Here is a 26,581-nt window from a genome sequence, read left to right as displayed (position 1 = left end):
CCTACCTGGCAGACCGCTCCGACCAGGTGACATGGAGAGGATCTGTGTCGACACCACGTACTCTCACTACTGGTGTCTCCCAGGGCTTGGTTCTTGGCCCCATCTTCTTCTCTCTATAGACCAAGTCACTGGTCGTATCCTCACATGGTCTCTCCTATCACTGCTATGAGGATGGACCTCTCCTCTCTACAGCCCAAGTCACTCAGCTCTGGCATATCCTCACATGGTCTCTCCTATCACTGCTATGAGGAAGGACCTCTCCTCTCTATAGCCCAAGTCACTCAGCTCTGGCATTGCCTCACATGGTCTCTCCTATCACTGCTATGAGGATGGACCTCTCCTCTCTATAGCCCAAGTCACTCAGCTCTGTCATATCCTCGCATGGTCTCTCCTATCACTGCTATGAGGATGGACCTCTCCTCTTCTCTCTATAGACCAAGTCACTCAGCTCTGTCATATCCTCACATGGTCTCTCCTATCGCTGCTATGAGGATGGATCTCTCCTCTCCTCTCTATAGAACAAGTCACTCAGCTCTGTCATATCCTCACATGGTCTCTCCTATCACTGCTATGAGGATGGACCTCTCCTCTTCTCTCTATAGACCAAGTCACTCAGCTCTGTCATGTCCTCACATGGTCTATCCTATCACTGCTATGAGGATGAACCTCTCCTCTCCTCTCTATAGACCAAGTCACTGGTCATATCCTCACATGGTCTCTCCTATCACTGCTATGAGGATGGACCTCTCCTCTACTCTCTATAGACCAAGTCACTGGTCATATCCTCACATGTTCTCTCCTATCACTGCTATGAGGATGGACCTCTCCTCTCTATAGACCAAGTCACTCAGCTCTGTCATATCCTCACATGGTCTCTCCTATCACTGCTATGAGGATGACACTGAACTACTTTCTCCTTCCCCCCTTCAGACAATAATGTGGCGTCACGCATCTCTGCGTGCCTAGCAGATATCTCAGCTTGGATGTCAGCCCACCACATGCTCGACAAGACGGAGATGCTCTTCCTCCCGAGGAAGGCCTGCCTGCTCAAAGACCTCTTCATCACAGTTGACAACTCCATAGTGTTGCCCTCCCAGAGTGCAAAGAACCTTGATGTGACCCTGTCGTTCTCTGCAAACATCCAAGCAGTGAGTCGCTCCTGCAGGTTCATGCTCTGCAACAGGAAGCGGTGCAGGTCCTAATCCAGGCACTTATCTCCTGTCTAGACTAATGCAACTCTCTGTTGGCTGGTCTCCCCACCTGTGCCATCAAACCCCTGCAACTTATCCAGAACGCCGCAGCCCACCTGGTTTTCAACCTGCCCAAGTACCCTTCATGTCAACCCGCTCCTCCTCACACTCCACTGGCTTCCAGTCGAAGCTCACATCAAGACCATGGTTCTTATCTAAGGAGCAGCAAGAGGAACTTCCCCTCCCTAACTTCAGGCTATGCTGAATGCGGCAGACAGATTTCTGTTTAATGCATTCAGTTGTACGACTGACTAGGTATCCCCCTTTCTTTATACTTAGGTATACAGTATATATGGCCGATATACCATCACTAATGGCTTTTCTTATGCACGAGTGTCTGGATACAGCCATTGGCCATGGTATATTGGCCATATACCACAAACCCCCGAGGTACCTTGCTGCTATTATAAACTATTTTGGGTTAGAACAGTAACAAGTAGTGTTTTGTCATACCCGTGGTATACGCTCTGACATACCACAGCTGTCAGGGCTCAATCCACCCAGTTTATAATAACAAACACATAACATACATAGCCTATACTAACACAATAGGCCAGGAAAGTCAGTTAAAGAACAAATTCTTATTTACAATTACGGCCAAACCCGGACGACGCTGGGCCAATTGTGCGCCGCCCTATGGGACTCCCAATCACCGGCTGGTTGTGATACAGTCTGGAATATCGAACCAGGGTGTCTGTCGTGACGCCTCTAGCACTGAGATGCAGTGCCTTAGACCGCTGCGCCACTCGGGAGCCCTGAGCAGCGGCTGGGGGTTTGGTGGAGTGCAGAAGGAGGAGGATGTGGGTAGGTACCTGGTATCATGCTGTTGAAGGCAATGGTGCGCTGGCCAATGAAGTCCTGGCCGATAGGGTCGTGGTCCCACACCAGGAAACGGACCAGCACCAGCTCGGGCATGTGCAGCGTGAACACCAGTGTCTCCTCCCACATGGGGTTAAAGCCTGTAGAGGAGAGGAGAGAGAGGGAGGGAGGGAGGACAGGAGAGAGGGGAAGGGAGAGGGGGGAGGAGAGGGGTGAAGCAAGAGAAGGTGTGGGGAAGAAGTAAAGTGTGAGAGAAAATATAGAAATAGACAGAGAGAGCGAGAAAGAGGTAGAGAAAGAGGGAGAGCGGTGAGACACAGATTGAGATGAGTAGAGAGTGGGAGAGATATGGACAGTGAAAAAGAGCAGGAGAGAGGGAGAGAGAGAGACGAGTTAGAGCGCTGGCTCAGCAGTCATGAATAATTCAGGGTTGTGTGTGTGCGTAAATATGTGTGTGTGTGTGGAGACCCAGTGGTGCTGTAAAGTGCACTGCTTCGGTGCCAACCTCATCAATTATCCATGACATACACACACGCCGAGACAAGCGCAACCAAGAAAACAAAACACCTGACTTAACCAAACGTAAAGGACAAGTAGCGGGTGCAATGCACATTTAGCCAACTTTTTATCCAAGCGTACTCACCATTGTCATCCACCACCCTGGTTTGTTCTTTACAGCAGTCCACTGGCAGACCAATGATCTCCACCTCCACAAAGGGGTCGATAATCTGACCCACAGACAGACAGACATTAAGAGGCTTCACCAAAACAGCCAATGTAGTAGCAGTATTAGTAATAGGAACATTCTGTGTAATTTTGGTCCAAATATATGATCTTCCTCAAATTTAAATCGATAAAAAGGATTTTTGGCATATATTTGAAAACTGTATCTAAAATAATTAGTGAAAAATAAATCATCACCTCTCCTCTGTCCCCCAGCATGGAGTCTTTGGGTTTGGGCAGCTGTTGCCCGCTGATGATCTTCAGCACCAGTTGTTTCTTCTTCTGCCCCGGCAACGGGTCCTCCATCATAGGGTTAAAGACACCTACAGGAGGGATGGAGGTACAAAAACCCTATTTACTCTTTCCTCTGTTACTCACGAGGCACCAAATGAAAGAAAACAGACTGAAACAGGGAGGCAACCTAAACTTGTCCAATAAGAAATGCTTATTTTCGTTTCTGTTGCAAAATGTTTTGCTACGGTGTGCACTTGTGAATCCGGCCCTGTAGTTGTTTTGCTATAAAATCAATGGGAGGATGCTGCTGCCCACCTTCACACATGCAGGCCGGCTTTAGGATGTAACCACAGTTGCCGTTGCTGTTGAACTTGGCTCGGTTCAGCTGGAGCACTCTCCCCTCCGACTGGTAGTTCAACGCCACTGAAAATCACACAAACCAAAACATTTTTAATTAAACTTTAAAACTCAGAAAATCTGGGGGCAAACAGAACCATATTCTGTCAGTATAAGCAGCCTTTGGAGAATTCAACTAAAACAAATCAAACTTTATTTGTCACATGCACCGAATACAACTGTAGACTTGACCGCGGAATGCTTACTTACAAGCCCTTAACCCACAGTGCAGTTCAAGAAGAAGAAAATATTTACCAAGTAGGCTAAAATAAAAAGTAATAATAAAAAGTAACAAAAGTAATAAGAATAACGAGGCTATATACAGGGGAGGGCTATATACATGTAGGGGGCAAAGTCCAACTCTACATTATCAAACAAGGTTTTTATATGGAAATGGACCCCCCCCATACCCAGATGGCATCCAGCATTCCAGAAGGGCTGTGGGTTGAAGTTGGAAGAGTCCACACGGTAGGAGGAGGGGTAGATGCGTGATAGCTGCCGCTGGTTGAAGTGGATGAAGGTGGCAGCTTTCTGTTGCATGATCTGGTGGGCCTTGGTCTCGCTCAGAGAAGACACCTGCCAACTGGAGCTGGCGGCTGGAAGACACACACACACACACACGTGCATACAAACAGACAACTATATCCTTTATGTTGGCTTGGTGATAAAACAAACACACACAAAGAAAGACTCCTTTGCCTGAAATGGACTGTGAACAATTTAAAAACAGACACATTCTTCTCTGGGGTCCAGATCCGTATAGTAAAGCAGTTTCCGGGTGTGTAATCCCTGCTCACCTTGTGTCTCTATGTCGGAGACGCCCACTGACTTGGTGTATTTGACCAGGTCTGACAGAGCCCTGGACAGCTTCATGGTCTTCTTCTTTCTGCAGGAAAACAACCAGTGAGCCAGTGGGACAGTGCTATGTTACGTCTAGGCTTACGGTATGGTTGTACAGAGCGTTTCAATGGTAACCTGCTATGTAGTACATGCTGCCATGTACCTGCTGTGGTGCAGGTGTAACATGTCACAATGGTAACAGCCCATGTCTCTGCGGTAACAGCCCATGTCTCTGCGGTAACAGCCCATGTCTCTGCGGTAACAGCCCATGGCCATGTCTGAAATCTGGCTTGCCTGCTACTTACTTAAAAACTCACTAGGGTACGCTAGCGTCCCACCTGGCCCACATCCAGTGAAATTGCAGAGCGCCAAATTCAAAAACAGAAATACTCATTATAAAAATTCATAAAACATACAATTGTTATACATAGATTTAAATATTAACTTCTTGTTAATCCAACCACGGTGTCAGATTTCAAAAAGGCTTCACGGCGAAAGCATACCATGCGATTATCTGAGAACAGTGCCCAGCAGACAAATCATTACAAACAGTAACCAGCCAAGTAGAAGAGTTAGAGTCAAAAATAGAGATAAAATGAATCAATTATCTTTGATGGTCTTCATATGGTTGCACTCAAAAGGCATTAATTTACTCAATAAATGTTTGTTTGATAAAGTCTTTCTTTATATCCAAAAACCTCCTTTTGTTCGAGCGTTTTGTTCAGTAATCCACAGGCTCAAAGGCAGTCACAACAGGCAGACGAAAAATCCAAATAGTATCCGTAAAGTTCGTAGAAACATGTCAAACAATGTTTATAATCATACCTAAGGTTGTTTTTAGCCTAAACAATCGATAATATTTCAACCGAACAATAACGTCGTCAATATAAAATAAGAAAGGCGCACTCTCGGTCGCGCGCATGAAAAAGCTCGGTGACACTGTAAGGTCCAGTCATTCAGACTACTCTTACTCCCTCATTTTTCAGAATACAAGCCTGAAATAATTTCCAACGACTGTTGACATCTAGTGGAAGGCATAGGAAGTGCAATTTGAGTCCTAAGTCAATGGATACTGTAAAGGCATTCAATAGAAAACTACAAAAATAAATCCTACTTCCTGGATGGATTCTTCTCAGGTTTCTGCCTGCCAAATCAATCCTGTTATACTCTCAGACATTATTTTAACAGTTTTGGAAACTTTCTATCCAAATCTACCAATTATATGCATAACCTAGCTTCTAGGCCTGAGTAGCAGGCAGTTTACTTTGGGCACGCTTTTTATCCAAAATTCCGAATGCTGCCACATACCCTAGTGAAGTTTTAAACTGTTAAACTGCATACTGTGTCGTAATCAGACTGCATACTATATAGAACATACTGTTTAGTAAAAAATGTATACATTAAGCAACAAATATCAACATAGTACTACTCATTCATACTTAGAAGGCATCATCGAATGCCCAATCGTGCTTATTCCCCACAATTTGTTTATTTTTGTAGAGCGTGTCCCCTATTCTGATTATCATCAAACATACATGAGTGTGAAAAAACTACTCTTCCTCAATTATGCAGTGAATTCTACTAGATGAAAAGTCCAAATCAGCATAACATCCAGGCATTTAAAGTACACTTGATTTTCGAAATTTCATAAAATGGCCTACTATCTAGTTATGGGTATTAGGATATGGCCCATGTCTCTAAAATTAAATCAAATCCAATCAAATGTTATTTGTTACATGCGCCGAATACAACAGCTGTAGACCTTACAATGAAATGCTGCTTACTTACTACAAGCCTTTAACCAACAATGCTTTAATAAGTTAAGTAAAAAATAGACAAATAAAAGTAACAAATAATTACACAGCAGCAGTAAAATAACAATAGCAAGGCTATATACAGGGGCTACCGGTACAGAGTCAATGTGCGGGGGCACTGGTTAGTCGAGGTAATTGAGGTAATATGAACATGTAGGTAGAGCTAAAGTGACTTTGCATAGATAATAAACAGAGAGTAGCAGCAGCATAAAAGAGGGGTCTGGGTAGCCATTTGATTAGCTGTTCAGAAGTCTTATGGCTTGGGGGTAGAAGCTGTCTAGAAGCTTCTTGGATCTAGACTTGGCGCGCCGGTACCTCTTGCTGTGCGGTAGCAGAGAGAACAGTCTATGACAATTTTTAGGGCCTTCCTCTGACACCACCTGGTACAGAGGTTCTGGATGGCAGGAAGCTTGGCCCCAGGGATGTACTGGGCCGTACACACTACCCTCTGTAGTGCCTTGCGGTCTGAAGCTGAGCAGTTGCCATACCAGGCGGTGATGCAACCAGTCAAGATGCTCTTGATGGTGCAGCTGTAGAACCATTTGAGGATCTGAGGACCCATGCCAAATCTTTTCAGTGTCCTGAAGGGGAATAGACTTTGTCGTGCCCTCTTCACGACTGTCTTGGTGTGTTTGAGCCATGATAGTTTGTTGGTGATGGGGACACCAAGGAGCTTGAAGCTCTCAACCTGCTCCACTACAGCCCCTTCGACGGGAATGGGGGCGTGCTCAGTGCTCATTTTCCTGTAGTCCACAATCATCTCCTTTGTCTTGATCACGTTGAGGGAGAGGTTGTTGTCCTGGCACCAAATGACCTGGTCTCTGATCTCCTCCCTATAAGCTGTCTCATCGTCGTTGGTGATCAGGCCTATCACTGTTGTGTCATCAGCAAACTTGATGATGGTGTTGGAGTCGTGCCTGGCTGTGCAGTCATGAGTGAACAGGGAGTACAGGAGGGGACTGAGCACGCACCCCTGAGCACGCACCCCTGAGAGTGCACCCCTGAGTGTTGAGGATCAGTGTGGCGGGTGTGTTGTTACCTACCCTTACCACCTGGGGGCGGCCCGTCAGGAAGTCCTTAGCTTAGTTATGAGCTTTGAGGGCACTATGGTGTTGAACACAAGCCCTGCCACATGGTGGCAGAAACATTATGTACAAAATAAGTTACAAATAACGCAAAAAAACTTACACAATAGCACAATTGGTTACGAGATCGTAAAACAGCAGCCATCTCCTTCGGCACCACTCTCTCCTAAGTCTCTATGGTAACAGTTAATGTCTCTATGGAAACAGTCCATGCCTCTACGGTAACAGTACCTGCTGTGGTGTAAGGGGGCGCGGGAGGCCATGCTGCTGCTCTCCTGGTCCGTGTCAGTGTCCTCAAGGCTGTTGGTCTTCTTCAGCTTGGCCGCCTTTTTCTGGAGGGGAGAAGGTCACAATACAGTCACAACAGCACCGATGCACTAAAGGTTCTCGAGATGAACTTAAGTGGTGGTCCGAAGCAAGCTATCTGCTTTAGTTTTCAAGATGATCGATCTCTGTCGAGTGAGGAGCTGGTTACATATTCTACATATTGTATATATTTATTTATTTTGAACACATTTCCGTTAGTTGGTAATGTCAATTCTTGATTTTTTTTAAACGTTTACGTCCGCTAGCTGGACAGGCTAATGCCGCCCCAATTCCCCGGAGTGCCTGGCTAGGGTAAAGGAGTATGTAGTGGCAAGGGTCAGGGATATAGAGCAGCTCTCCTACACAGAGGCATGTGAAATAGTTTAAGGAGCGAGGGGAGCTGAAGATATGGTGGTGGATGCTCAGCAGACTGTGGAGATTCAGAGTGTTGTTCAACAGTTGAGGGAAACTGATATACTGATGTGAAGAAGGTGGATTTTATGGTGTCCAAGAAACTGGACAGAATAGTATTTACGGCTGAAAGGTTTTGGGGTTTCCAGGACTTCACTGCCAAAACATTTTTTTTTTTTTAAATTTTACCTTTATTTAAGGCAGAACGACAGATTTGTACCTTGTCAGCTCGGGGGTTTGAACTTGCAACCTTCCGCAAAGAATACTTTCCAAAGATGGTCTCAGGCCCCAGAGCCTGTAAGGATGGGTGTTGGCAGTTGAATCTGAATAAAGGAGTACACTGAGTTTTATTCCGTTTAGATTCATTTTTTAATTATTTGGGCTGATATACAGCCAAAACAGTAGGCGCCGGCATGCACCTATTGCATTTGTTTGTGGACTGCAATAGTATCAAAGAAGAACACACTGCACAGTAGGTGGTGGCAATACACCAATAGGTGTAGTCTGTCATAAAACGTTAAAGAATAAGAAGAAAAAGGCCAATGCCGTCGAGTACTAAACTGTAAACCCATCAAAAATGGTGTAATATCCATGGTACTATCTCTGCTGATCACGTCTGTCAATCAAGTAATCCTTACCTAAAGTAGTAGACAGCTGGTGACATCTTGAGAAAGATCTCAGTCCGACAAACGGTTAAGGGATTTTTATCAATAATGACTAAATGATGTATACATTTCAATCAGGACTGACTAATCAGAATACTATTATGTTACTGTATAGATATATGCATTTTATTTTAATCCTAGTACTGAATATAATGAGTGTAATTATAATCAAGAATTAGAACAAAGACTGTCTGTTCCTTGGTAAAAATGAATGAACTTATTGTCAGACTGGCTAGAATGCTTATCTACACAGGGAGACCTTGGCCTGGTCGTAAATGATCTAAACCGGTGGGAGACGATGTAGGGAGGCTTGTGAACTATACTGCCATTGTATCAGAGTGGAGGAGGGACGGGACAGTTTATTTTCAGTTTATAACCTGTTGAAAATTGTATCATGTTCAGTACTCTCGAGAATAAACGCTATTACTGGACTTTGATCTCTGCCCATTTTATGCAAATAAGTATCTTACAAATCCTTAGAAGTGCGCTGAGTGTATTAATTGAATTGGTTGATAAACATATAGGAATTTCATTCCCCTAACAATTGGTCCTTCGAACGCCGGAACCAAATACCCGTCTCTGTCATCTGAAGGTAGTACGCCGAAAACCGTGCACGGGCGGGTCTAAATCTTTTTTATTTATAATCTGACTACTTAGTTATAGAAATGTGATACCATCAAAATGACTCAAAATTGAATCACATCAACTTAACAAGTAATGTAGTTAGTTATCTTGCTAGTTGGCTAGCTAGTTACAACAAGTAGATATGTTGCTAGCTAGCATGTCATTTAGCTATTAGTTTATTCCAAGTAACAATTTAAGACGACATAAATCTGTAGGACAAGTAGTGTAACTCTAATACAGTCATCAAGGCAGGACCCACTCATTTCATTCATACTAACAAATAAGAAATGCCACATATCCCTGTCAATAGTTGGAGTAGGATGATTGCAGAGCACCCTGCCTCAGACGATCAGATGTGCATATCTATTCATATTATAGCTCGCAAACTCCATTCCTTTGCTGTGATGATTTATTTGTTTGTCTTTCACTTTTGTCTCACATAATCTATTCAGCTCTCCTGTGTCCAGCTCCCAGAGATCAACCAAGTGCTGTTCACCAAGCATGGGCTGATTCTCTCACCTGTGAGGAGAACCACACTACTGCAGTTTGAACTAGCCCTGCCGTCACCATTTAGACATTGGGACCAGGTATGCATCTGCCTGTTGTCTATTCGTTGGGGGTTTTGTCTTGCACAGTGTAGTGCACTATAGAGTTGAAGATACACATGCTTGTTTGAGCATCTCGAAGACTAATGTAGAATCAGTTTAATACAGGATTGACGTCCCCGTCCCCCACGTAAGACGGTTGAGCTAACGTAGGCTAATGTGATTAGCATGAGGTTGAAAGCAACAAGAACATTTCCCAGGACATAGACATATCTGATATAGGCAGAAATCTTAAATTCTTGTTAATCTAACTGCACTGTCCAATTTACAGTAGGTATTACAATGAAAGAATACCATGCTATTGTTTGAGGAGAGTGCACAGTTATGAACTTTAAAATGTATTCATAAACGAATTAGGCACATTTGGACAGTCTTGATACAACATTTTGAACAGAAATGCAATGATTCCTTGGATTTAAAAAAAACAGTCTACAGGACTGTTTGGCTAGCACAGACTGGAACATGTTCCGTGATTCCTCGGATGGCATTGAGGAGTACACCACATCAGTCACTAGCTTCATCAAAAAGTGCATCAATGATGTCATCCCCACAGTGACTGTACACACATACCCCAACCAGAAGACATGGATTACAGGCAATATTCGCACTGAGCTAAAGGGTAGAGCTGCCGCTTTCAAAGAGCGGGACTCTAACCTGGAAGCTTATAAGAAATCCCGCTATGTCCTCCGACAAACCATCAAACAGGCAAAGTGTCAATACAGGACTAAGATTGAATCGTACTACACTGGCTCTGACGCTTGCAAACTATTACAGACTACAAATGGAAACACAGCCGAGAGCTGCCCAGTGACACAAGTCTACCAGAGGCTACCAGACAGTGTGATCACGCTCTCCGCAGCCGATGTGAGCAACACCTTTAAACAAGTCAACATTCACAAGGCCGCAGGGCCAGTGTACTCCGAGCATGCGCTGACCAACTGGCAAGTGTCTTCACTGACATTTTCAACCTCTCTCTGTCTGAGTCTGTAATACCAACATGTTTCAAGTAGACCACCATAGTCCCTGTGCCAAGAACACCAAGGTAACCTGCCTAAATGACTACCAACCCGTAACGCTCACATCTGTAGCTATGAAATGCTTTGAAAGGCGGGGATGCGATGGCTCACATCACCATCATTATCCTGGAAACCCTAGACCCACTCCAATTTGCATATCGCCCCAACAGATCGACAGATGATGCAAACTCTATTGCACTGAATACTATTCATTGACTACAGCTCAGCGTTCAACACCATAGTGCCCTCAAGGCTCATCAATAAGCTAAGGACCCTGGGACTAAACACCTCCCTGTGTAACTGGATCCTGGACATCCTGACGGGCCGCCCCCAGGTGGTAAGGGTAGGTAACAACACATCTGCTATGCTGATCCTCAACACGTGGGCCCCTCAGGGGTGCGTACTCAGTCCCCTCCTGTACTCCCTGTTCACTCACGACTGCATGGCCAGGCACGACTCCAAAGCAATCATTAAGTTTGTCAATGACCCAACAGTGGTTGGCCTAATCACCGACAACGATGAGACAGCCTATAGGGAGGAGGTCAGAGACCTGGACCATGTGGTGCAAGAACAACAACCTCTCCCTCAACGTGATCAAGACAAAGGAGATGATTGTGGACTACAGGAAAAAGAAGAACGAGCACTCCCCCATTCTCATCGACAGGGCTATAGTGGAGCAGGTTGAGAGCTTCAAGTTCCTAGGCATCCACATCACCAACAAACGAACAGGGTCCAAGCACACCAAGACAGTCGTGAAGAGGGCACAACAAATCCTATTCCCACTCAGGAGACTTGATTTGGCATGGGTCCTCAGATCCTCAAAAGGTTTTACAGCTGTGCCATCAAGAGCATCCTGACAGGTTGCATCACCGCTTGGTATGGCAATTGCTCGGCCTTAGACCGCAAAGCACAACAGAGAGTAGTGCATACGGCCCAGTACATCACTGGGGCCAAGCTTCCTGCCATCCAGGACCTCAATACCAGGCGGTGTCAGAGGAAGGCCCTAGGTACAAGAGGCTTCTAAACAGATTCTACCCCCAAGCTATTAGACTCCTGAACATCTAATCAAATGGCTACCCAGACTATTTGCATTGCCCCACCCCCTCTTCTACGCTGCTGCTACTCTCTGTTATTATCTATGCATAGTCACTTTAATAACTCTACCTACATGTATATATTACCTCCATTACCTCAACACCGGTGCCCCCGCACATTGACTCTGTACCGGTACCCCCTGTATATAGCTCAGCTATTATTTTACTGTTGCTCTTTAATAATTTGTTATTCTTATTGCTTACTATTTTAGGTATTTTCTAAAAACAGCATTGTTGGTTAAGGGCTTGTTAGTAAGCATTTCACAGTAAGGTCTACCTACACCTGTTGTATTCGGCACATGTGACAAATAACATGTCATTTGATTTGATCCGTCTGAAACGTTCACATACACTGCTGCCATCTAGTGGACAAAACCTAAATTGCACCTATATTCTTAAATCATACATTGACCTTTCTCTTGTATAAGACTATAAAAACAATGTAAAACAATTATTACAAACTCATGTTTTTTTCTTTGTATTATCTTTTACCAGATTTAATGTGTTATATTCTCCTACATTAATTTCACATTTCCACAAACTTCAAAGTGTTTCCTTTCAAATGGTATCAAGAATATGCATATTCTTGCTACAGGACCTGAGCAACAGGCAGTTAGATTTGAGTATGTCATTTTAGGCGAAATATATATTTTTTTAAAAGGGTCCGATCCTCAGGTGACAGATTATTTTACTATTGTAAGATGCAGTGGGGAGAATGATATTGCCCCCGTCAGGAGCCCAGGATTTTGCCATAGATGGTAGAGCTCTCGTCTCTGGAATACACAGGTATTATGTAAGGACTGGAGTTGGGAAACTCTGTGCTAAAGCACTGGTCTCCATCTACATCGGTCGGCTACATTGGTGACCACGGTGGGATCCTTTCCATGGGCCTGAGCGGCAAACAAAGGCTCCTGGAAAGAATTCTGAAGTATCTGTTGATGACAGTTCTATAGTCACCATCAGAGGCTCAGGCTTTTGGCATAGATGGTAAAGCTCTCATTCCTGGACTGCAGCGTTGTAAGATTGCGCCCTCCACAGTACTTGATGTACATTGATTGGTACTGCAGCTGACACTATATAGATACTTCAAATACTGCCTGAGACACCTTTGCGATTTGTCTCCGTACTCAATGAATGGTGAAACACTATTTGTGATGGTGTTTTTTGATGGAATGTATATATATATGAGACGTCCATTTGGAAAACACGTCTGACGCTCAGACTCAGAGTTTGTAGAATAATGAATGGCGTGGCAAGGTTTTGGCACCGTCAGCCTTTAGGTCCTAGAAAAGTGAATCATTTAAACCAGCATGTAGTATTTGAAACTCAAACGTGAACTTCCCAGCTGCTTTTTGTATAATCCCACAGCCTCCATACCTTATTTTCCAATATTATGCATTCCTGCCATGGTATTGGGTAGCTTGCCATTTGAGAGTGGATCTGGTTTACAACTCTGGTTATCTTATTGCAGAGCACATTGAACAACTGTTTGTGGAGAACATTGTATTGCAAGGTAAGCTATATGTGTAGGCTATGTCCCACGTATTGGCTAATATGCAGATGCAGCTGTGGTTTTGAAACCTCTATTCTAGCATACATGACACACATCTTTCTTTCTACATGATTGAATGTTTATTTAAGCCTGCGGCTAGTTACATGAAATGAGACATACAGTGAGTGTACCAAACATTAGGAACGCCTTGTTAATATTGAGTTGCACCCCCTTTTGCCCTCAGAACAGCCTCAATTCATCGGGGCATGGGCTCTACAAGGAGTCGAAAGCGTTCCACAGGGATGCTGGTCCACGTTGACTCCAGTGCTTCCCACAGTTGTCTCAAGTTGGCTGGATGTCCTTTGGGTGGTGGACCATTCTTGATACAGACAGGAAACTGTTGAGCGTGAAAACCCCAGAACTGTTGCAGTTCTTGACACACTCAAACCGGTGCGACTGGCACGGACTACCATACCCCGTTCAAAGCAACTTAAATATTTTGTCTTGCCCATTTACCCTATGAATGGCACACATACACAGTCCCTGAATCATGAATTTTCTCAAGGCTTAAAAATCGTTATTTAACCTCAAACCTGTCTCCCCCTTTCATCTACATTGATTTAATAAGTGCCATCAATAAGGGATCATAGCTTTCTGCTGGATTCACCTGGTCAGTCTATGTCATGGAAAGAGCAGGTGTTCCTAATGTTTTGTACACTCAGTGTATAATCACGTCAAAACATGATTGTGAATTTACTGACAGAGAGATGGCTAATGATACACAAATGTACATTCACAGTAGCTGGCTAGGCTAGTCAAACTAACATAGGCTAGATTTCAATAAATTGGCTAAATGGTCAACGGCGTTACCTCTTCATACGATCAAGACAATTTCATATTGCATGCTGCATATTTCAAGTGCACTTGAAAACAGTTATCTTATTTCAGTATTTGGGAGTTAGGTATATTATCTCTTCCTTAGACAACAGCTCGCATTTTCACAAGAGGCTGTGTTTACATCTAGTTCCAAGTTCAGCACTTCAGCAAATTTACCTGAGCAGACAGTGTTGAAATATAGTTTCTCTGAGAAGATTTGCAAGAATTTACGGTGCCAACAAATATTATAGTCATCAAAATAATGTTTTACTGTTATATACAAAAAAAAATCTAACTCCTCCCTCAGCGGGGATCGATCAACTTCAAGTTTTTCGGCTTTGGCCCACCACCTAATTGTGTCTGAAATTGCATCCTATCCCTACTACAAAAGTATTGTACTTCCACAAAAAATCTGGACTACAAAGAGCAGGGGTAGAATTAGCCGTGGGCTGATTTTTGTCAGAGCGGAGGGTCGCGGGGCCGGAACATGATTATAATAATTTGTACACATCAAATTGACCCCAACTAAGCCCCCCCAAAAATGGTATTTGAAAATACAGATTTCATACCTAGATTACATTGACACACAAACAAATTTATTTTTTATTCAAGGGAACATATTTCCGAAATTAAAAAAATCTGAATTCCTTATGATTTCACAGTATTTTTTTTAACCCAAACTAATATACACACTGAGTATGCAAAACATTTGGAACACCTGTTCTTTCCATGACATAGACTGACCATTTCAAATCAGTGTAGATGAAGGGGAGGAGACAAGGTAAAGAAGAATTGTTAAGCCTTGAGACAATTCAGACATGGATTGTGTATGTGTGCCATTCAGAGGGTGAATGGGCAAGACAAAAGGTTTAAGTGCCTTTGAACAGGGTATGGTAGTAGGTGCCAGGCGCGCCGGTTTGGATGTGTCAAGAACTGCAACACTGCTGGGTTTTTCACGCTCAACAGTTTCTTGTGTGTACCAAGAATGGTCCACAGCCCAAAGGACATGCAGCTAACTTGCCACAACTGTGGGAGGCATTGGAGTCAACATGGGCCAGCATACCTATGGAACGCTTTCAACACCTTGTAGTCCATGCCCTGACAGATTGAGGCTGTTCTGAGGGGAAAAGGGGGTGCAACTCAAAATTAGGAAGCTGTTTCTAATGTTTTGTACACTCAGTGTCAATATTTTTTTTTACTAAAAACTTTGGGGGGCTCAAAACAATTTTTTTCTTCTGTTCCAGTTTTGACCTGCGGGCCGCCTGTTACCGACCCGTGATATAGGGTGTAGGGTGTGATTTCAAACAGCCATGGATCTAAATGGACATGTTTTAAATGGAACATGATACTGACTTGACATTCCTCAAAAGACTAAGGAAATGGAATGAGAAGAGTGGTAAATTCAATCATGTTGAGATAACAACAGGAATTAAGGAGAGGAGTGGAGACCAGGGTCGTGTTAAGCAGGTACAAAACAGAAACGTTTCAAAATGCTTCTTAATGGAAGAAACAAAAATGTGCATTCTTATAAGACAAGCTCAGTTGGTACGGTAGCACCTCCAAAGTGTTTTCCATCAGTACTGTAACACTATGTTGAATCAAAACATTTCACTACGTTATGGCCTACTGAACATGACCCAAGAAAGATGACCTGGAAGGTGGACAGGAGAGGAGAGAGTGAGGAAGAGGAGGTGGGGTGGCGAATGAAGCCCACCTTGCGTTTGGAGAAACTTCCCATGAAGCTCCTGCCTAGACGCTTGTTGGTGCTGGGGTTGGCTTCGTCCCCTGTGTCAGCATCATCATCACCTTTGCCCTGGAAGAGAAGGAGCACACAAACACACACAATTCAGCACCTCCTTTAAACATTTTGTTGCCACAAAGACACCTGTCCAGTTCCAAAGTGATACATTTGTAGAGGCTTTCTAAAACATTTATGAAGACACACACACACACCTATTTTCTTCACCATGTTTATTGTCTTCACATAAGCAATGCCTAGAGACTAATTCGAATGCTAATGTCCTTATTGAAATTGATTTGCGCTTGATGTGTGTGTGTGTGTGTGTGTGTGTATGTGTGTGTATGCGTGTGTGGTTGCTTGAATGCATGCATGCATGTGAGTATATGTGTGTACTGTTGCTTGCATTAGGCACCCTGGGTAGGAGGCATTGCCTCCTCAATCAGCCATAGCCCTCCGCTGCTGCTAGGCCACACTACTTAATGTTTATCATGATTAGGAGAGCAAGAGAGAAAGGGCTCAATTACAATGCTAATGAAACATTCTACTAATAATGGGCATCCCTGAATACTTATATAAGTGTTCTATAAGTGTTGCTTCTCCGGCTTGCAGTGGTACTTAACGAAATGTCCCTTTATATTACTTACAGTGGTAGTACAACCCTGACAGAATAAGTGTGCAGAGGCTCTCTTCTTCACTCCACTCACACCCCCGTTGGGTGTGCGTGCGGTAGCCTACATTTCTTCACTGTCTACAACAGACCTGGGGGTTCAAATACTATTTGAAATCATTTTAAATTCTGGATCTGTGCTTGATTGAGCATGCCTGTTGCAATGGAACCAATAGAAAAGTCCAGGCAGGTTAAAGCAAACACTCAAAGTATAGAATATGAACCCAGTTCTAGTCTACAGAGCAGTGGTTGTTACCTTGGAGGCTGACTGATCGGTGGGCTTCCCCGTGGGGGACAGGGTGGCGATGGTGAAGCTGTCTGGGTCCTCCCGGTCGCGGATCTTAGACTCCTTCAGCAGGTTGTCCAGCTTCTTCTTAGCCACGTTCTCGACCTGCTTCCTGGTCATGGATGTCTGGGAGGGGGAGGGATGGGGGTGAAAGAGTGAGGGTAAAGGGGAGAGAGAGAGACAGAGAGAGAGAGAGAGACAGAGAGAGACAGAGACAGAGAGACAGAGAGAGACAGACAGAGAGACAGAGAGACATAGAGACAGAGAGACAGAGACAGAGAGAGAGAGAGAGGAGGAGGAAGGTGAAGAAAGGGGGGGCGAGAGAGAATTACAGGGTCTAAGTACAACCATATATTGCAACAAAGAAAGATATTTTCATTTTGTTCTGATTTACAAAATAAATGGTTGGTCAATGGTCATGCAATATGTCAGAGAAAAGACAATAAGGACAGTACTGTAGAAAAACATTTTTGTTTATTCTTTTATGTGGAAAAACCTCATGATGTTATGCCTAAAGACTCAGGACAAAATTAGAGCACTATAGGAAACAGGGTGCCATTTAAAACCACAGAATATTTCAGCATATAAGCATATAATATTTCATTGGTTGAATATGAGATTAGTTTTATATAACAATCTGCAATATTGTAATGTACTGATGTGTACTATTTGATAAAGAGTAAAGAAACAATTCTATGAGCACTGACAACATGCATATTGGATTCAAACTAATTTGTGTGCAATCCTTAGGCATTGTGTAATATTGTTCATTGTAATTTAATGTACACTTAGTATACAAAACATTAGGAACACCTTCCTAATATTGAGTTCCATCCCCCCTCACATTTGCCCTCAGAACAGACTCAATTCGTCGGGGGATAGACTCTGCAAGATGTTGAAAGCGTTCCACAGGGATGCTGGCCCATGTAGACTCCAATGCTTCCCACAATTGTGTTGGCTGGATGTCCTTTGGGTGATGGACCATTCTTGATACACACGGGAAACTGATGAGTGTGAAAAACCCAGCAGCGTTGCAGTTCTTGACACAAACCGGCGCACAAAACTGTTGTTTTGCACATTCACCTTCTGAACGGCACACATACACAATCCATGTCTCAAGGCTTAAAATCCTTCTTTAACCTGTGTCCTCTCCTTCATCCAGTGGTTCCCAAATGTTTTATAGTCCTGTACCCCTTCAAACATTCATCCTCCAGCTGCGTACCCCATCTAGCACTAGGATCAGCTCACAAATGTTGTTTTTTATCATCATTGTAAGCCTGTCACACACACTATATGATACATGTATTTAACACAAGAATGAATGCAAGTTTTTGTCAAACTCGGCTTGTGGGAAGTGGCAAAGAGCTCTTATAGGACCAGGGCACAAATAATAATAATCAATAATTTTGCTCTTTATTTAGCCATCTTACATATACAACTTGATTTGATCATCAAAAAATGTGATTAACTCAAAACAAGTTAATGAAAAGGGTGTGCTTGAAAGGATGAACATAACTCTGCAATGTTGGGTTGTATTGGAGAGACTCTCAGTCTTAAATCGTTTTCCACACACAGTCTGTGCCTGTATTTAGTTTTCATGCTATTGAGGGCCCGAGAATCCACACTCACATAGGTACGTGGTTGAAAAGGGTATCAGTGTCTTAACAGCGCGATTTCCCAAGGCAAGAAACTCTGAGCGTAGCCCAATCCAGAAATCTGGTAGTGGCTTCTGATTTAATTACATTTTCACAGAACAGCTTGTTGCAATTTCGATGAGGCTCTCTTGTTCAGATATCAGTAAGTGGACTGGAGGCAGGGCATGAAAAGAATAAGGAATCCAGTTGTTTGTGTCATCCATTTCAGGAAAGTACCTGCGTAATTGCGCACTCAGCTCACTCAGGTGCTTCACTATATCACATTTGACGTTGTCCATAAGCTTGAGTTAGTTTGCACACAAAAAAACATACAATGATGGAAAGACCTGTGTTGTCCTTGTTAATCCAGACAGAGAAGAGCTCCAACTTCTTAATCGTAGCCTCAAATTTGTCCCGCACAGAGAGTCCTAGATTCAGAACATTCAGGCGAGAATAGGCCAGTGAGAAACTATATATATACAGTGCCTTGCGAAAGTATTCGGCCCCCTTAAACTTTGCGACCTTTGCCACATTTCAGGCTTCAAACATAAAGATATAAGATATCATTCAGGCGAGAAAATACATCACCCAGATAGGCCAGTCGTGTGAAAAACTCTTCATCATATAAGTGGTCAGACAAGTGAAAATTATGGTCAGTAAAGAAAACTTTAAGCTTGTCTCTCAATTCCAAAAAATGTGTCAATACTTTGCCCCTTAATAACCAGCGCACTTCTGTATGTTGTACAAGTGTTACATATCACTGCAGAAAATACACGAGAGTTCAGGGGCCTTGCTTTAACAAAGTTAACCATTTTCACTGTGGGGTCCAAAATATCTTTCAAGCTGTCAGGCATTCCCTTGGCAGCAAGAGCCTCTCGGTGGATGCTGCAGTGTACCCAAATGGCGTCGGGAGCAACTGCTTGCACTCACGTTACCACTCCACTATACCTCGCTGTCATGGCTTTTGCGGCCACAGGACAAATACCAACACATCTTGAACACCAAAGTCCATATGATGTCACAAAGCTGTCCAGTGCTTTAAAAGGATCCTCTCCTGTTGTCCTGGTTTACAGTGGTTTACAGAAGAGGATGCCTTTCTTAATTGACCCCTCCCCCATAAACATAACGGACATATACCAGGAACTGTGCCACGTCTGTTGACTCATCCAGCTTGTATGCGAAGCAGTAATTGTTTCGACTGATGCGTCGTGGAACCGTGTTGCTTGATGAAGGCATTGTTTGTATAGTGTTTTGGGGCCTTTTCCCCCAGCATTTTCCCAGCCATATCCACGTCAGCAGGAAGAATTAAGTCCACAACAATAGTATGGAGCTTGCCTGTCCTTGCCCCTCGGTAGTTCACCATATAAGACGCTTCTAGCCCCTTCTTATTAACTGTACTTGTTGTTTTTATACGTCTTACTACTCGAAAGTCGTCTATATTGTCGCTCAAAAAACTCCTGTGGCTTGTTTTTCAAAGTGTCATGTTTCGTTTCTAAATGTCTGCACAAGAGTGAACCCGCGAGAGAGTAACGGTTAATGTGATTGGATGTTCATTAGTTGGCTACCTGTAGTTGACATTGTGTTGTTATTTCGCTGAACACTAGATGGTTGAATTTTCATTTTTGGCAGTGAAATGAGGCTACTCAGGTGAGAAAAAAAACCTCACCCAAATGTATAGCCCCGTTGGAAAATATAAATGGACTGTTTGAAAATAAAAAATAAATGTCAACCACATTTTTATTTGGCCATGCTCCCGACGGCATTACGCGTACCCCCGATGGCATTACGCGTACCCCAGTTTGGAATTACCTGGTCTACACTAATTTAAGTGACATCAATAAGGGATCATAGCTTTCACCTGGTCAGTCTATGTCATGGAAATGTTCTGTATCCTCAATGTATAGTGTCAAAAGAGAGCACTATGGAAGTTGGACCTGAAACCACTTGCATGCTTCTACCACTAGATGGGAGAGTTATACCACAAACAAACTCCTGTCATCGGTCTCAACATGTACATAGACAATGTCCTGAGATACAAGTAACTAGCAAGTTTAGTCCTTTTTTAAAAATCAAAACAGATGTACATAGCCAATAGCTACATTATCCAAGCAGTCTTCAATTGTTTCCATCCACATAATACACATGCTATTTATCACACCTTCAGGACCACCAACTGTAATGGGCTTAACGACAACTATCTTGTCATATCAGTGAGGAGGGAAAGGAGAAGCAACCATTGAGAGAAATTGGGACGTATCCTAAAGATTACACCATTGGTCATGGTAAAGCTTTTCACTTTGACTAAGGTTTCATACAAAAATAGAATTCCCATGTCCATTCTAACGATTCTATTTCGATGGTTTCATAAATACCTCGGCACTGGCATTGGACAGCAGAGTCACAGGTGTAGTGTGCACATATGTGTGTTAAATAGGATATGATTGGGGCGGGGTGATGTTTAAAGAAGTCTGAGAAGGACCGCGTTTTATAGTACATTCCACTTCAGAATGCATGGACGACAATGAAAAGATAGAGCGAGAGATAGGTACACAGAGGGAACAAAAGAGCTTTACGACAGAGAAGACGAGACATGAGGAGGGGGCCACAACGGACACGGGCGAATGCTTAGTTGGGACATCATTCATCAAGTACAAACAGGAACGGAAATCTTATCCCTGACATAAACATGCATTCCCACAATCACGAACGCACATTTACCAGCACAGATAATGATACAATAATAACAGCGACAAACATACTTGGGTTGTTTCTAGACTCTAATTAGGAACAAACAACATCCAGCAAAATATACAATACAATATACAATACAGACCAAAATATACTGTATTATTTTTAATATAGAATAGATCAACCGCAGAGATGGAGGGATTCAAATGGGTAAATGGAGGGAGGAGGAGGAGGAGGAGGAGGAGGAGGAGGGGCGGGGTCCTTACATCTCCGTTCATCAGTTTGCAGTCGTCCTCCATCTCGTCAGCGCTGTCTTCATCCGTCACGTCGCCCTCCTCATTGTCCTCGTCGATGTTCGGCGGGAGCTTCTTGCCCTGGCGAACAAAAGTGGCGTTAATATGTGGGTCATATTTATTAGGCACCAAACAGAACAAAAACATTCTGTATGAGGGATGGAATACCTGAATAGGATCAATAAGAATCGCACATGTTCATACTTCTTTGCAAAGTGTTTTTCGATTGCATGCTCTAATGAAGTAGCACCAAGTAGCACCATTTCATGAGTTTCTGGGTAGAAGTTACCCTTAGGCCAGGTGTAGAATCATGTAACCCTCCTCAATACTCTACCTGAACCATTTGAGATGGGTAAACAAACTGACCTGTACTCCATTCTAGGACCTTTTCATCTGTATGCCAGTGTGTGGGTCAGTTCGGGTTTGAATTTTACATTTTTGTTGAACTAGATAACATAATACTGTCTAATTCAGTGTAAACACTAAATGGGTTGTTATTGCTCAGAGGTGCTGAGTGCTATTAACATGGTGTGTAGTAAAGGATGTAGCTTTTTGCACTATATTTCCCCAATCTAAACCAATAGGCTTTCTTCCTCAGTGCTAAAGGTGTACCAGCCGTAACAGCTACAGCAGCCACTAGGACTGTTCCCATACCAGTATATCTGGGGGTAGTGTTCAGAATGGTGTCATGTTGTAGATAGAAATATCATACATAAAGCTGACACAAATGCCTATTCTCCTTGACAAAGAAGAATGTCTATTCTACATGATACATTTCTATTTGTCCTGTAAAATGACACCTTCTAAACATGCTGTTAACCAGTAACGGTTTGATTGAATGACACAAACGGCCCTGCTGAGTAGCAGCCTTACACTCTACGAGAGGGACATGAGGGGTAGAGGGGTAAATATGTCAGGGATCGATGCAGCAGTGAAGGATTGGTCTCCATCTTGCCGGTCGCCGGTTTTCCAAGGTTCAACGAGGGGATGTTTGTTTGATTTTCTCAGCAGCAATCATGGTCAATAACTAGGTCCGAGGCTGTGATATTATATTATTCAATGGAGAGCCGCGTGGATTCTGTTCTGGCTTCAGGATTGGTCGAAAATCAATAAAGAAGCTACGGCTGCATTGAGTGTCATCGGACAGTTTTGCAAGCAGTGTGCACGTTGTGAGTGGAGTGGAATGAGTTAAAGGCCAATTCGGTGAATTCACCAATTTGTAAGTCGCTCTGGATAAGAGCGTCTGCCAAATGACTTAAATGTAATGTAAATGTAATTCCACCCAAAGACTTTTGGTATTTGTTTCTTTAGTCCATTGTTGATATAGTTCCAAAATGTTTTGCATGTCAGCAATCAAGTATTCCGGACATTTACCTTTCAATATACAGAAGTCCAGCCGATATGATTAAATCATTCGGGGGGGGGGGTTCCTTTAAGTGCTGTGTTAAACATCCTAGTGTGCTTCTGGTATGCAATGTTTTAGAACCATCATAAGAAGTGGTCTCTTTTGGAGCCGCACACACGCGCACACACACACACACACACACACACACACACACACACACACACACACACACACACACACACACACACACACACACACACACACACACACACACACACACACACACACTATTGACAGTTAATTGAAACACAGACAAAACTATAATGATCCACAATCAAATGAGAAAATCCATCCCCTCAGCCAGGTCCAAACGATCATGTAGGAGGGATGTTATAGTACAATCACACGCAGCTCTACTGGACAGCTGCCACATGGCAGTGTGGTGTGAATGCCAACCAGGCCTTGGTACTGGGCCTTCTTCCACTAAAGCACCTGGCATCAATAAACCCTCCTTAACTTCAAAACTGGCTGTTCTGTCTTGGCTGCTAATGTGGAGTTGATGGAGGCAACTCAGTTCGTTGCAGACATGCATGTGTCTTAACACTCTTAAAAGGTTTCCTCTCGTCGTCTCCTTTCTTTAGTGATAATGAAAAGAAAAAAGCTGGATAGCTGTCAGCCATATAGATTTGGCCAGTCACGTCCTTTCAAGGTCAGAGGGCATGAAGGAGAGGACGACTTCCGAAGACCCACTAGGGCCAAATCAGAGTGATTCTTAAGCTGTCTGTCTGGGGAAGACGTGTGGAGTTGAGGCTGTATTTAGAACAGTGTGGTAACTAGCGCTAGGAGTGCCCATTGACCCATAGCAGCCTGATGTGCCTGAAGTCAGCTACAGGTTGAACAATTTCCAACTCCATTTATGTAGCGAGAAGGAAGGAACTCGGGCGCCTCACCTTTTTTAGAAATGAATTTGCTTGTTTCTAATATGATGTATTGCTTTTGGCAATATTCCTCCCTTTCTGTAATGTGACAAGGGTTCCAATCAAGGATTCTATTTCAATAGTCCGCAGATCCACAATTCGCTGTATCAGGTGTATAACTGCTGAGAAAGAAACACAAGCCTGAACACCCAGTAGATCTCCTCTCTGGGACCGATGGTGGAAAGACCCCTGGACTATGGCTGGCTGCTAAGAATAATACTTCTGTGTGTGTGTCTGGTCGTGTGTGAATATGCGAATGCAAAGTGTTTACCTTGACGAGGATCTTCCCTTTGAGGGTGTCTGGGGAGGGCAGGTGGCCCTGTTCGTCTGCCTTGACGGCCGAGAGGTCCAGCTTGTCTCCCATCACCTCCACCAGGTACTGGGCCATCTTCTTCTGCTGGGGGACGCTGCAGTGGTTCTCTATGGACAGGATCACTGGGTAGCTGACAGGGACAGACATGGGTTATCACAACATCTGAGACTGGAGGACAAAGACTCGGGTACAGCCAGAGATAAAGCCATCAATCTATATCGTGTCAGACATCTATGGTACAGCCTTGGCACTGGGTTATCACTACTCAGACAGTTGATGACTCAGACATGGGTTTTCAATTTGTCACTAGAGTTTCAGTCCAATGTCATCACCTTCAACCCTCTGAAATGTGATTTTGAAGTGCCTCAGAAAATTACAACATTCTCTGAAGTTGAATACATTCCTTGCTGTTCAAACAATTATGTACAAATAGTCTTGCACTAAAGATCACCCAAATATGCATGCAGACTCACGCGCATCTTGATGGGATTTTTTATTTACCTTTATTTAACTAGGCAAGTCAGTTAAGAACAAATTCTTATTTTCAATGACGGCCTAGGAACAGTGGGTTAACTGCCTGTTCAGGGGCAGAACGACAGCTTGTCAGCTCGGGGATTTGAACTTGCAACCTTTCGGTTACTAGTCCAACACTCTAACCACTAGACTACCCTGCCGCCGATTATCACCTACAGTAGCACTGTGCGTGTGTGTGCGTGTGCGTGCGTGTGCGTGTGCGTGTGTGTGTGTGTGTGTGTGAGAAAGCAGGTCATATAGAAACACTCGCTTGTTCCAGTAAGCCTGTAGGAGTGTCAAGCCTGCATTTCTCTGTCTACTAAGGCACACAACACAGCCCATCATAACCCAAGACATGATGGTCGCCGACGTTCCCTGTTCTGTCCTCAAAAACATGTGTGTGGGTTAGACTGCAATTGCTATGGGTACTACTCAAAACACTACATCGTCTGGCAGTGCCTTTCAACTATGATCCCAGGGATTCGTTGTGTAGTCTGATAGATTTCATTCTAGCGGAGCATCAATTTGTACGCTTGCTTTGTTCAAGAAAAACAACTAAATGAAATAGACTGAGTCACTGAGAACCACCTATTTGTTTTAAGGAATATTAAGAGATAATTATCTTTAATAGTTTGTGATTTATACATGACTATAATAATTCAGTAAAAATAAATGTTTTTAACCATGAGCCTTGTTCATTGATGTATCTAATGCATTACATACCCTACGGTAAAGAAGACTACATCTGAATGCCATACTGCAACCATTAGCATAAACGCACAATGTTGTTCGGCTCACTATTGCGTGCATGACAAAAAGCTCTCATCAGACCCCTATCTCATGAAACACCATACTGGCGGCAATTGAATTCAACGTCTCATTCCCACGCATTCTCCTATATAGGCTCAGGATGAACGACACGGCATAAGGGAGAGTTGTGAATTGAGATGATGTGCGAGCGAATGTCTCAGAACCTCATTTTCCATGTGCCTGGGAAACGAGCTGAAGTATCTATAAAAGGAGAAGAGGAGAACAAAAGGAGAAGAAAGAGATGAAAATCAAAGCAGCGACACACTTACTCGTTTTTCAAAAAGGCGTACTTGTTGATGGTCTCGATGACGTCTTTGAAGAGGATCTTGGAGGTGAGCGTGTAGCCGTGGTGCACGATGGGCTCTCCGTCCTGCCCGTCCCAGCAGTCCACTTCAGTGGAGGGGAATAAGAAGAAAGGGGCGAATGAGAGGAGCGACCATGAGAAGGGAAGGGCACTCAGACAGTTAATAGCCCTGGGTTACTACATTAACCATGCTCTGTTACTTACTAGGGACCCATTACAGTCACTGACTGTGATGATCGACATAGTGAATATTTCTAACACTGTATAACTTACTAGGGACCCATTACAGTCACTGACTGTGATGATAGACATAGTGAATATTTGTAACACTGTATGTAACCTGCGTGTGTATATGTGCACGGGTACATGCTTTCTGGCAAACATGTATTTGGGTGCATGTGTTTCTTTACGCACAAATGTTTGGGTGTCTGCGTGTGTGCTCATGAGGGAGTGAACGGCGTCTCTCACTGACCCTCCACGCAGCGGCAGCCGGCCTGCAGCACCCAGGCGTACATGTCGACGCGGGACTGGGACATGAGCTGGTCGCCCATCAGGTAGGTGTTGTGGGACGAGGCGATGAAGTAGTTGCAGAGCGGCTGCGACATGTCTTGGGTCACCTCGTAGTGCTCCGGGTTGAAGATGTCCCCCGCCGGGCTGCGCATGTAGCTGGTGAAACCTGGGTCACACACAAAAAGAACATTTTTTTACAACATTTTGCAACTGAAAATGAACATGAACGATCCTTATTGGACAAGCAAGT

The 26,581-nt window shown here is 43.7% G+C and overlaps 1 protein-coding gene across 1 annotated transcript in view; it reads right to left on the bottom strand.

Moving 5' to 3' along the window:
• LOC135527385 (1-phosphatidylinositol 4,5-bisphosphate phosphodiesterase eta-2-like) overlaps positions 1 to 26,581 on the bottom strand; it is a 206,188-nt gene that overhangs the window by 18,854 nt on the left and 160,753 nt on the right. Inside the window, exons 8-20 of the mRNA XM_064955900.1 lie at positions 26,294 to 26,497; positions 25,787 to 25,907; positions 24,153 to 24,324; positions 21,533 to 21,640; positions 16,915 to 17,070; positions 15,965 to 16,063; positions 7,393 to 7,493; positions 4,220 to 4,308; positions 3,833 to 4,018; positions 3,342 to 3,449; positions 2,991 to 3,115; positions 2,713 to 2,797; positions 2,063 to 2,209 (exon numbers count right to left, since the gene is read on the bottom strand). Of these exons, the coding sequence (XP_064811972.1) occupies positions 2,063 to 2,209; positions 2,713 to 2,797; positions 2,991 to 3,115; positions 3,342 to 3,449; positions 3,833 to 4,018; positions 4,220 to 4,308; positions 7,393 to 7,493; positions 15,965 to 16,063; positions 16,915 to 17,070; positions 21,533 to 21,640; positions 24,153 to 24,324; positions 25,787 to 25,907; positions 26,294 to 26,497 (1,701 nt within the window). The remainder of the gene's footprint in view (positions 1 to 2,062; positions 2,210 to 2,712; positions 2,798 to 2,990; positions 3,116 to 3,341; positions 3,450 to 3,832; positions 4,019 to 4,219; positions 4,309 to 7,392; positions 7,494 to 15,964; positions 16,064 to 16,914; positions 17,071 to 21,532; positions 21,641 to 24,152; positions 24,325 to 25,786; positions 25,908 to 26,293; positions 26,498 to 26,581) is intronic.

Source organism: Oncorhynchus masou, chromosome 33 (genome assembly GCF_036934945.1).
Source record: "Oncorhynchus masou masou isolate Uvic2021 chromosome 33, UVic_Omas_1.1, whole genome shotgun sequence".
Classification (NCBI taxonomy): domain Eukaryota; kingdom Metazoa; phylum Chordata; class Actinopteri; order Salmoniformes; family Salmonidae; genus Oncorhynchus; species Oncorhynchus masou.
The sequence above is the reverse complement of the archived record's forward strand: the minus strand, read 5'-3'. Positions and strand labels throughout refer to the sequence as shown.